The 13,174-nt window shown below is 33.5% G+C and overlaps 1 protein-coding gene across 22 annotated transcripts in view; it reads right to left on the reverse strand.

Annotated features, from left to right (window-relative positions):
• LOC127840107 (uncharacterized) overlaps positions 1–13,174 on the reverse strand; it is a 273,000-nt gene that overhangs the window by 47,722 nt on the left and 212,104 nt on the right. The window contains exons 1-4 of one of the 22 annotated variants that reach the window (XM_052368556.1): positions 7,860–8,019; positions 3,856–3,986; positions 3,117–3,204; positions 1,343–1,960 (exon numbers count right to left, since the gene is read on the reverse strand). The exons of 13 other annotated variants lie outside the window; for them this stretch is intronic. In XM_052368556.1, the coding sequence (XP_052224516.1) occupies positions 1,343–1,960; positions 3,117–3,194 (696 nt within the window). In that variant the 5' untranslated portion in view covers positions 3,195–3,204; positions 3,856–3,986; positions 7,860–8,019. Of the gene's footprint in view, positions 1–2; positions 1,154–1,342; positions 1,961–3,116; positions 3,205–3,541; positions 3,987–7,859; positions 8,020–13,174 lie in introns of those variants that run through there. 8 more of the 22 variants (XM_052368560.1, XM_052368558.1, XM_052368559.1 and 5 more) reach the window with 8 other exon arrangements.

Consider the following 13,174-nt stretch of genomic DNA (forward strand, 5'->3'; position numbering starts at 1 on the left):
TAACTAAATAAATTTGCGGACGTTTGAGCAAATAACACAAGCCGGCTAAACACATTTTCAACCCTTTTATCTTGAACTGAACATCGTCATGACGTACAAGCTAATGTAGAGCATGGTTCAAGGGTGAATCGTTTCGTAGTTTCGATGAAATGTTCTCAAAAAGACTTTCAATTAGAAAGTGCAAAAACACATCTTTATACTTAATAAAGAAGCATGTTGTTCTCTTATAAAGACAGACATATTAAACTTCTTGCATTTTAATTTAATGTTGATTTGGGTTACAATTCTTACTTTAAGGCATGTCCAACCAAAAAAATATGGACATAATTTAAGACCCTAGATAGCATTCAACATGGGGATACTATTTTACGAGAGCCCACTTGTTTGAACATTATTTTATCGTGAAACGTGATCAATGTTTTAAATCATCACTTTATCATCGTTTATATACATTATAGAAACAATACAACATTTTTCACAATATTATATGAACTGTTTTGTTAACGAAGTTTACATTTCCAATGTATTCTGCTAAACAATAAATCTCAATAACCGACAGACGATTACTCCTTACTCCTATATATGTGAGTTTCAAGTGCAAGTCAAATGGCTATTGATATATGTACTCGTTTTACATCAACAAACTATCCATTACATTGATAAGATCATTTACTCGAGCCCCTTCCATAATCATCCTCATCACAACCTCCCTCAAAATCACCACCCGACGACTTTTTACTGCCTGCGTAATAACATCCGTCTCTACATCTATGCCGAGGGCGAGTCTGTTCAAGAATATCAATTCCAGCATCTCTATCTCTCTTTTCCTTCCGCTGTACCATCGTAGTGGCTCAGGGTGAGCAAGTATGGCTTGTCGTATCTTCGGAAGTCTCAATATCATTCTCGGACCTTCGGTCATCATATCATTAATAGTCACTATCCAAGAAAGCTTCTGCTCATGCTCCAGAGCACAGGCTGCCATCAGATTTCGCTCCGGAATCATGTAATAGGGCAGCTCCTCCGTATCTATAGCAACTCTTAGTGCATATAATCCTTCATGCAGCCAGTGAAACAGACTTCTTTCATTAAACAATGATTGGGGGTTATTTTCTGCTATCCATAATACAATATTTTTCACTATAAACGATGTAACCTCTTTCTTACAAGGTTTAAGTACATCATTCTTCACCATTTTTAATAAAACATAAAGTTTCACTTGAGTGTCATGGAGATTATTTACCAGTACGTTTTCTCCGGTGTTGAAACACATTCTCCATTCAACATGTTCATAATCGCTGCCTTTAACTCCAACAGGAGAAACAAATGCTCCTAGTGATTTAACCTCCTGAACGACGTCAGGTGATGGCCAGTTGCGGGGTCTTGTCGCCCATCTTGTTAGGATGCTGGGGCATTTAAAATGTAGTGCACCCACTAAATCTGCATGATCAGTACCATTACTTGTAAATGGCGCAGACGGTCCCGCACGCTCATGTCCCACAGTTCTTTCGTCATACATGTATTTTAGATTCAGAATTTGATTAACATATAAGTCACTGCTTAATAGTCCACTACCATATCCATCATCACACAAGGCATTGTACACTACTTTAGGAATATCTGTACCGTATCTCTCTAGTAGCAATCTACAGTGTCCATGGTAACTAATACGACTGCAGGATCTAAATACATTTATGGTTTTCTCGCCAGGAACAATACTTGAATCAACACCTTCTTCTAAACATATTACATTATTTCTAACACACATTAGGTCTCTATCACTTTCCCTATAGCTGGTAAGACCCTCAGCCTTGCTACCCGTAGTGATCCACGTTAAACTACCACCCTTCCGTGCAGTCATATGCCTGTCCCAAGCTTTGTATGCGTCTATCCGAGCCTGTCGGATGTGAGGCCCATAGCCCAGAACATTCATTGTCTCTGCAGACAATTGTTCAAATTGAAACTGAAATGTGTTTTAATAAATGATATACAAAGTGATATGCATGTATAGAGATTAACAGGCTACTGTCACATTTTGTAATACAGTAAGTGAGCATTAGAAACAACTTAACGGCGAGCCTTACCATGTCGAATTTGTATTTGCGCAGAGCCTGATAAATTATAGATCGATATGAAAGTATTCTGTTTTTTTCTGTTTACCATACATCAATGCCCATATTATACAATAAATAATAACATATAATCGCTTACAACGGTTCATTTCTTTAAGCGGGCATGCATTTTTGCAGTATCACCTTTGACGTGTTAATCATGACGTCATGAGAACTCGGGCTTATCCTTTAATTTAGCAAAATACGATTTCGGTGTTTGTAATGCTTTGTTGCCTTAAATATAAAACATCCTGCTATCGGACTGTTCGTTTCGTTGCATGTTATTGAATATTACCGACAATTATCTCATACTTTGTCAGGGATATTTTTACTTTTGTCCAAACAATGACTAATAAAAAATATAAACGCTTATTGATACATATCAGCGTAAGGGTATGTAAAAAAATAAAAAGAACTCACAAGTATGCGTCTTCGTAGTGATCAAATGTCTAACAAAAGATTTTGAATGTTGCAGGGACCTTTTCATGATTTGGTAAATTGACAAAATTGAAATAAAATGTTTAAGATTTGCAATGTTTCTCTGTAGTTATGTTATTTGCGCGGAAACAATTATACTAAAAATTTAACAATTTCTAAAATACCCACTATATGCATCTTTTGACGATTTCAATAGCTGAAAATTATACAGCGTTTCAACGCAAAACGATTGAATATTGTTGAGAATTATGTTGTTATGGTTGTGACCATGCATGAATTGCTTATATCAAGTACAAACTACACAATGACCTATATAAGCATGGTTTGCAGAGTTGTTTAAGCCCTAGACGTTTATTCCAAGTGTCAGTGGTTCGAGCTCTGGTATAGGTAACTTGTTTTTCTGTTGTTGTTTTTTTAAATCTGGGAACAAGTCCCTTTTTAACATTATGTGATGAAATAAAGGAAATGTACTCATAATTGCAATATATTAAACCATAGACTGTGCTAACATATCAATATAATTAATTATCATTTTAATATAAACAATCTTAACGCGACGGACCATCTTACCAGATCGTTACTGCTGGACACACTGCCTTTTCTAGGGAGCCCTCCTGGTACATCACGTATTATGCCTCCATCAGCCATTTATAAAATGCTGCAGTTAGATACGAAACACAAGGGAACAGCTGAGTTAAGATCATAATCATATGTGATTTGTAGACGGTATATTGGTAATAATGTCAGTTTAAATATACAGTTGCTTTACATAAAATCAGGAGTGTTAAATTTAACAAATACGATAATATATATATATATATATATATATATATATATATATATATATATATATATATATATATATATATATATATATATATATATATATATATATATATATATATATATATATATATATATATATGAATATGTAAACAGATTTGCATTGGCATGTCTGCACCAACAAATAAGTGAAAATGAAATAAGCGAAATACCGTTATTATACTGCAAGTTGGCTGTTGTGTTAAAGCAATATTTCCTTAACACGTGCAAATATGTATGCATCCGCTCTTTTCCTATGTTATATCTGCAGAAATGTATAATTGCAACTAAAATAATAAGAATGCATTCGTGGGACTCATGCGATCCATAACATATATGTTTAATTGGCTGCATACCTCTTTAATGCGTTTGTTTATCAATATTTGTCATGTTGAAGGTGTTCGAATTCATGTACTTGTAGGTTATTTTGACAAACAATTATTTTATAATTATATTATGCTAAATACAATGACAGGAAATAAAATACCGTGTCCGAGGCCTGGTGATAAGAGCGTCGTTTTGGGCAGATGATTTTGTCTTGCACATGACCTTTACTGAATTAGCCGGTGGCTTACCTAGCAGCTGTGCCTTCTTTCGGACGGTCAACAATATAGGATGCTGGAAAGTAAATTATGAATCCTGTTCATTGGTTTAAATGCTATACAGGACTAATACGAACGATGTGATACTGTACCAGAAGTAGAGAAACTTTACAGCAGCTGGATCTTTTTTAATGGCTTAAAATTATTTAACAAACGTGTAAATCGAATAAACACATTGAATTGAATATTGGGTTATTATTATTTTCATTATTATAGAATAGAAGTGCTTATGCGTCATTGGGAGAGTACAATAGGTCATTAATATACATTATAAATCGCGCACAGCCTGCTTGCTTTTTTACCGGGGACGAGCGAAACAATTAACACACGAGCATACTCAAAGTAATTACTAGTATTTCTTTCAAATCAATTAGAAAACAAAGACTACAAATGTATGCAAACATATGGGTCAACTTATACCAGTGATTGTTGATGTATGGATGTTTATCTTTTTCATAACAGTTTGCGAGAAGCACCCATGATTCCAGTCACTTTAAAATCGCAAACGAGTTTATGGATTGATACGAGATGGTGTCATTAAATGGAGCAGTATCGCTTATCATGATAACACCCCTTAAGAAACATAAAAGCCTGCGTGCACAGCTGACTGAAAGAAGATAATTCTCGCAACCATTAGGAACGAATGTGCGAAAAGAAGATTTATATAAAATATTTGTTACAACCCGAATTGTAATAATTATTACAAAGTGGGTTGCGATGCATTATTACATTTCGGGTCGACAGTAACAACCCGTTTTGTAATTAAAATCCGAAATGTAATCAATTATATTATGTCCATTAAATCAGATATACAGACTTTTTTAGAAGTTATTTTCATGTTTAAATTAGTTTAAGAGTAGGTATTGACTGTTCCCCTACCTTTGTTCTTATAGACCCCATCAACAAATTATGAATGTAATAATTTATTACAAAGTGGGTTGCGATGCATTATTACATTTCGGGTCGACAGTAACAACCCGTTTTGTAATTAAAACCCGAAATGCAATACATTTTATCATGTCCATTAAATCAGAGCTACAGACATTTTTTGAAGTTATTTTAATGTTTAAATTAATTTTAGAGTAGGTATTGACTGTTCCCCCGACCTTTGTTCTTATAGACTCCATCAACAAATCATGAATGGAATAATTTATTACAAAGTGGATTGCGACGCATTATTACATTTCGGGGCGACAGTAACAACCCGTTTTGTAATAAAAACCCGAAATGTAATAAATGTTATCATGTCCATTAAATCAGAGATACAGATCTTTTTAGAAGTTATTTTCATGTTTAAATTAGTTTTAGAGTAGGTATTGACTGTTCCCCCTACCTTTGTTCTTATAGACTCCATCAACAAAGCATGAATGTAATAATTTATTACAAAATGGGTTGCGATGCATTATTACATTTCGGGTCGACAGTAACAATCCGTTGTGTAATACAAACCCGAACTGTAATACATTTTATCATGTCCATTAAATCAGAGATACAGACTTTTTTTAGAAGTTATTTTCATGTTTAAATTAATTTTAGAGTAGGTATTGACTGTTCCCCCGACCTTTGTTCTTATAGACTCCATCAACAAATCATGAATGTAATAATTTATTACAAAGTGGGTTGCGATGCATTATTACATTTCGGGTCGACAGTAACAACCCGTTTTGTAATAAAAACCCGAAATGTAATAAATTGTATCATATCCATTAAATCAGATATACAGACTTTTTTAGAAGTTATTTTCATGTTTAAATTAGTTTTAGAGTAGGTATTGACTGTTCCCCCGACCTTTGTTCTTATAGACTCCATCAACAAATCATGAATGTAATAAATTATTACAAAGTGGGTTGCGATGCATTATTACATTTCGGGTCGACAGTAACAACTTGTTTGTAATAAAAACCCGAAATGTAATACATTTGATCATATCCATTAAATCAGAGATACAGACTCTTTTAGAAGTTATTTTCATGTTTAAATTAATTTTAGAGTAGGTATTGACTGTTCCCCCGACCTTTGTTCTTATAGACTCCATCAACAAATCATGAATGTAAAAATTTATTACAAAATGGGTTGCGATGCATTATTACATTTCGGGTCGACAGTAACAACCCGTTTTGTAAGAAAACCCCGAAATGTAATAAATTTGATCATGTCCATTAAATCAGAGATACAGACATTTTTAGAAGATATTTTCATGTTTAAATAGTTTTAGAGTAGGTAATGACTGTTTCCCCGACCTTTGTTCTTATAGACTCCATCAACAAATCATGAATGTAATACTTTATTACAAAGTGGGTTGCGATGCATTATTACATTTCGGGTCGACAGTAACAACCCGTTTTGTAATAAAACCCCGAAATGTAATCAATTTTAGCATGTCCATTAAATCAGAGATACAGACTTTTTAAGAAGTTAGTTTCAAATTTAAATTAGTTTTGAGTAGGTATTGACTGTTCCCCCGACCTTTGTTCTTATAGACTCCATCAACAAATCATGAAGTAATAATTTATAATAAGTATATTGCGATGCATTATTACATTTCGGGTTGACAGAAGCAACCCGTTTTGTAATAAAACACCGAAATGTTATAAATTGTCCGATGTCCGATAAAGTCCGAGATATAGATTTGTAAGAATATTGTTTCATGTTTTAAAACAATTTTGAGTATGACTTGACTATTCACCCGACCTTCGTTCTTATACATTTCATCAAACAAACATAAATGTAATAAATTATTACTTGGTGGGTTGCGATGCAGTATAACACATCGTGATGACAGTAAAAGTTATTCAAACGATCTGCGAAAATGTTTTCATATTTAAATATAGCGACTAACCAAATGATTTACGACGACATACATGCGTTTTCAATCTGACTTAATTCGTCGCTCATTGTGCATATACATGTATTTGTAAAGCGTCTGTACTTTCAGTTTCTATTACGATGCGAAAAATAAAAATGTCTAAGAGAGGTAGAAAGACGTCCGCGATTGTTTCGCCAAAATATCAGTTGACAGTTACAAAGATATTAGTTAACATCAGGGTTAAAAAATTTTTAGTGTATATCATGGACAGTTTCAAGGATTAAAGATGTTATGAAACATCAGTTTATTAAAGTTAATTATGATAGTTTACAGTTTTATTGAATCAATACAAGTGTGCAGCTTCAACAGAAGTTTAGCAGCAACGACTTTAAGGTTTGCACTTTTATATCTCATTTCACCCTATTTCAAGAATAAAATCCCCCTATTTTTCAAAATCAATGAGTGAAAACCCCATTTCCCAAATAATTACATGGGGCACTGTGTAAACAATAATACACATGTTTATTTAATGCTTTCCGGTAGTTTATAGAGAAATATCAGTGAATTAAAACTAATAATTTCACTGTTTCAAGATCAGATATCATTTTTTACGAAATGACGTCATTATTTCAGCGAAATTCTTTAGTTAAACTCTTAAACAATGTATAAAAACTGTGAAAAAAAGCATAAAATAAAAAGAAAAGTTGTTGGATTCGGTGGAATATCGATTTTAATTCACTCGTGATCATAGAAAATATGTATTTTCACTCGTGACTGCGCCACTCGTGAAAATATATTCTATGATCACTCGTGAAATAAAATCGATAATCCACCGAATCCAATAAATATCCTCTATATATACACGACAATAGCCTTATAATTCCTATGATAGCCTACGAATCTTCGACATTATTTTACTTCGAATACACAGTGTATACTAACTTCTAAAAGTGTAAACGTAATGTTCTAATCAAAGTAAGTAAATTGTCGTCTGTAATCAGACAGTGCTCATTTTCTTAATATAAATAAACACGTAAATGCACTATGGATACTTGTAGAACAAAATCATTAACCCGTTCTTACCTGTAAATTAACATCAAACTTAACAAATCCTTGCCTGCATACGTTCTGCTCAATAAAACGGGGCGTATTTGAGGACTTTGTACCTAAATCACAAGTTGCAATAATACAACTCCCAGCTATTGACTCTCCGCGTCGCTCGTATGTACTAATTGAAGCTCAGAGCATTCAAGATAAACTACCTAAATCACCTGCTCGTTATCATTGTGTTTAGGTTACAATATACTAAATCAACGTACACACCAACACCCCGGCCAACGTACACACCAACGCCCCGGCCAACGTACACACCAACACCCCGGCCAACGTACGCACCAACACGCCGGCCAACGTACACATCAACACTCCGGCCAACGTACACACCATCACCCCGACCAACGTACACACCCGATCAGTGGATTAAATGTCAGGATATATGCAGAATATGGTGTTTTTTTTAGTTATATTTTAGTAAATACAATTAATTTATTAACAAGTATGTTAGTTTTTGTTTTACAGCCCTTTTAAACGCTTTAGGACAGACCGACAGACAAACAGACCGACAGACAGACAAGTTCACTCCTATATACCCCCCCTAAACTTCGTTTGTGGGGGTATAATAAGGTCGTTTTATTCGTCTATTTTTCACATTCAAAATGATTGAAGTGGATATATTAGTATATGAAAAATTCGTTACATATTTGAAGACAGATAAATTTGCCATTGATATGGTTTTGTTGCTTAAAGGGATCTTTTCACGTTTTGGTAAATTGACAAAATTGAAAAAAGTTGTTTCAGATACGCACATTTTCGATTTAGTTATGATATTTGTAAGGAAACTGCAATACTGAACATTTACAATGGTCTAATATAGCCATTATATGCATCTTTTGACGATTTAAAAACCTGAAAATTATAAATCGTTACAACGCGAAACGATTGAATAATTTGGAGAGTTCTGTTGTTGTCGTTTAACTTAGTGAAACTACGAAGATTGCTAATATAAAGTATAAAATACGTCAGTCATACATACTTATCAGGATGGCCGAGCGGTGTAATTGGTTTTTACTTCAGGACTCCGGGGGTCACTGGTTCGACCCCTAATTAGGGTTACTTTTTTTCCCATTTAAAAATTTTATTCTTGATTTTTTACTGGAACTTTTTCGATCCAATGTTTACATTTATCATTATAAAGCATTTAATGACAAACTTAATAACTTACCAAAATCTGTTAAAAGGCCTTTTTGGTCAATTCTATGTTCAAAATAACATATCATAACATAACATAACATTTATTCGGCATAAAATAGCATATTGCAAATGTATAGCCTATACACAGTATGTGTTTGAGATAGCAAAGACATGGTACATGTATTTGAGAAGTACAACACAAAATGATGTAAACAAAAAGTGGGTAAAACAAAAAAGAAAAAAAAGATGTCAAAATCATTCAAAGAATAGAATCAATAAGTCATTTACATAATGAATATATAATTTCGGTGGTGAATTTCTTTTAGAAAAAAAGTTCTCATTGTTTAAATGATCGATTATATTTTCAATGCTGGATACAATTAACAATTTCAAAATTGTTCAATTACACATACTTAGTTAAGTAACATTATTACGTAATGCTTATGCTTAAAGTACAAAAAATAATGAGTAGATTTATTTAATCATTAAGCATTAAACATATGTTTGCTGTCTCTTTTATGTAAATTGAATATTCTAATTGATAATGATAACATAACAATAACCTTTAGATAGTTTGAGATAGCAAAGACATGTTACATGATTTTGAGAAGTACAACACGAAATTATGTATACAAATAGTGGGTTAAACAAAAAAGAAAAAAAACATGTCAAAATCATTCAAAGAATAGAATCAATAAGTCATTTACATAATGAATATATAATTTCGGTGGTGAATTACTTTTACAAAAAAAAGTTCTCATTGTTTAAATGATCGATTATATTTTCAAAGCTGGATACAATTAAAAATTTCAAAATTGTTCAATTACACAGACTTAGTTAAGTAACATTATTACGTAATGCTTATGCTTAAATTACAAAAAAATAATGAGTAGATTTATTTAATCATTTAGCATTAAACATATGTTTGCTGTCTCTTTCATATAAATTGAATATTCTAATTGATAATGATGACATAACAATTACCTTTAGAATATTCGAATTGATAATGATAACAATACAATTACATTTTCAAATTTTAAAAATCATACAAAGAAGTGATCTTTTTCATTACAAATAGTTAACATAATAGGAAATAATCGCACAAGTTGATTACTTTTACTCTATCCAATACAGTCATTCGATCACTTTAATATTTTTAACAGTAGGCAAAAGGAAATAATAAATAATAATCATAGTTAATACGATTCACATATTATTGTATCTGTTTTAATAGACATACAAAAATGATGGCGTTAACAGCATATATTTTATACTACGTGTATTGTATAATACTAAATGTTCTTGGCGGCATGTTTCACATCTGCGTCATTCCGATATGAAACGTCAGTATCGGTATATTATAATAGACCCACAGTTTCCACTACTGCTTCAAAGGTACCAAAACCGTTTCATAAGTAACAGTATGTGAATAATTAAGTATAATTAATTAAGTATTTTTTTAATATTCAAGAAGGCGTATTCCACTGTGGATCATCGTAGCGAAACACAACGAATTAAAAAAAATATGTGGAAAATAACTGTAAAAACACATTAATTCGTACAAAAAAATCAAATTAATTTATTATCATGAATATAATATTTAATATGTAACGGTATTATCTTACCCCGCCTGAGAAAATATGAGGCATTTTCTTGTGTATAACGTTAATAAAATAGAAACCTTCCCCTCATTGACTTCTTCATAGAGCATTAGTTATAGACTAGTTAACTTTTAAAAGAAATATTCATACGAGTTATTCGAGTTCTATCCTTTTCGTATGCCATTTTTATTTAAAATTGAGTTAAATATATATATAATAATGTTTATTTGACACTGACATATGTAGAAGACTAATGAATTGATCTTCCTGTTTGAGTAAGCTTAGTTACATAGCGGTTTACATAAAATAGAAATGGGCCTTGCTCTCTAAAAAGGGGTTTAATGCATGTGCGTAAAGTGCCGTCCCAGATTAGCCGGTGCAGTCCACACAGGCTAATAAGGGACGACACTTTGCGCCTTTATGATATTATTCGTTTGAAGAAAGTCTCTTCTTAGCAAATATCAAGTTTAGGCGGAAAGCGTCGTGCCTGTTTAGCCTGTGCGGACTGCACATGCAAATCTTGGACGACACTTTACGCACATGCATTAAACCCCCTTTTAACATAGCGCGGCTCATATGTTTTATTGGACATATCGTTCTGAAACAGACGCCATCTCTACTAGGCTGACTGTTCAGGTCTAGTGAAACATTACGTCGGGCCAGTGAACATTCAGTTATGTATACAGTCGGTCTCGTGTAAACTTCACATGTTCTCTAATTGTATGATTATAAATGCTTCTGCATTATAAAAATAATTATGAACACTGATTAAATGTTAGGATGTTATATTATTATTATCGTTGATTAAGCAAAAACAGGGCCTTAATCAAACAAACATGGGTGTTAATTTTTACGAAGATAAGGTTGTAAATATCAAACTTTTAATTCATCGATATTAATAAAATATTATTTAAAGCTATTGATTGCACGACGTTGTCGCGAATTGATTAGCGAATAATTCTAATTGGTGCTTCAAATTGATTATACGATCATTAATTGTTTAATTTTTGCATTGTTACGTTTTCCTTGACGTGAATTTAAAATGAGTCGCACACTGAAGGCATCTTTCAAACTTCCATTCTTAACGAAGTCATAATTGCCTGTTACTTTCAGATTCATGTATTCGAAGTTACTGCTATGTTTTTATTAACCTCGGCGTGGGTGCGCTTGTGCGGGGGCGGCGTGTTCTGCGATCTGGGACCTGCAACGATATACGGCCCTTTACGACTGACCGACGACCGTAAATAAACGACAGACACTCTTCCGCTCCAGACAAATGCACAACAATCACATACCACATACTATACACAACCATACACAGATCACCATCAAGGGACCCGGACCCGGAACACACGGGCGTGGCACTCTCATACACATCACTCGTTATGAGTGGGGTTGTGAGAGCGTTATGTGTGTGTATTCCGGGTCTTATGTACCGGATGGTGTTGGTATGTGGGTCGCGTTGAGTGTCTTGTACATTAGAAGTGTGCGGGACACTCGGCGAGATCCGCGCCTCATCACCACCTTACGGTAGATAGCACATTAAGGTCTCATTGGCCAACGTGCACGAAACTCTCTTAAAAATTAAATTATCTGGCGAATAACCGGGAAACCGGGGTAAATTTTACCTACTTTGGCTCTAAATTAATCTTTTTCCTCTGAGAGGTCACAGGGGCAGGTCGGGCTACTATAACCTCGTGAAGAGGCCAGTAGGACCTGTAAATAAACTCTAAAACACACACACACTATGTATATATAGAAGTACTGATGCATTCGCTGAAAGAATAATGATGAGATTCAAGAATCAAAACTTGTTATTTCGGTAAAAATATTGAAACTGTTTCGCACATATTTATAGAATGTTCTTTTTGTAGTCCCCAAAATAAAACTGTTATATGTTTGTTAAATATTGCCTTAGAATCAAAAATCACTTTTTCTGAAAAGATGTTAAGGTTTTTTGATTTATAAGCAGATAGTGCTGGACATAATTACACAATTTTGTGATCTTATCTATTTCGGATTTGGCATCTGCAAAATCAAACAAAACATCATAAAAACTGTTTAAAGTTATCGATAGTCTTACTATGTTTTTGTCAGTATTTAGATTTAGATTTTTTGTTGATTTTTAAAGATGGAATTACTCTCAATTTGTTGAATCATGGGGATTGTATGATATTATCGCCCCTGTTAATAATGAACTTATTTTCGGGGCAGATAGTTTTGTTGAATTTTATGTTAAAAGATTTAAACTGTAAATTGTATTACTTTTGAACATGATTTATGTCCCATTCAGCCAGGAAATGTTGATACTCCTGGGAACTGTCATAGCTAACGCCATAAGAGACTCCCTCCCTCCCACCTTCCCTCCTTCCCTCTCTCTCTCTCTCTCTCTCTCTCTCTCTCTCTCTCTCTCTCTCTCTCTCTCTCTCTCTCTATCTCTCTCTCTGTCTCTATCTCTCTGTCTCTTTCTCTCTGTCTCTATCTCTCTCTGTCTCTTTCTTCTCCTCTGTCTCTTCTCTCTCTTCTCTCTCTCGTCTCGATCTCTCT

This window comes from Dreissena polymorpha, chromosome 7 (genome assembly GCF_020536995.1).
Source record: "Dreissena polymorpha isolate Duluth1 chromosome 7, UMN_Dpol_1.0, whole genome shotgun sequence".
Classification (NCBI taxonomy): Eukaryota; Metazoa; Mollusca; class Bivalvia; order Myida; family Dreissenidae; genus Dreissena; species Dreissena polymorpha.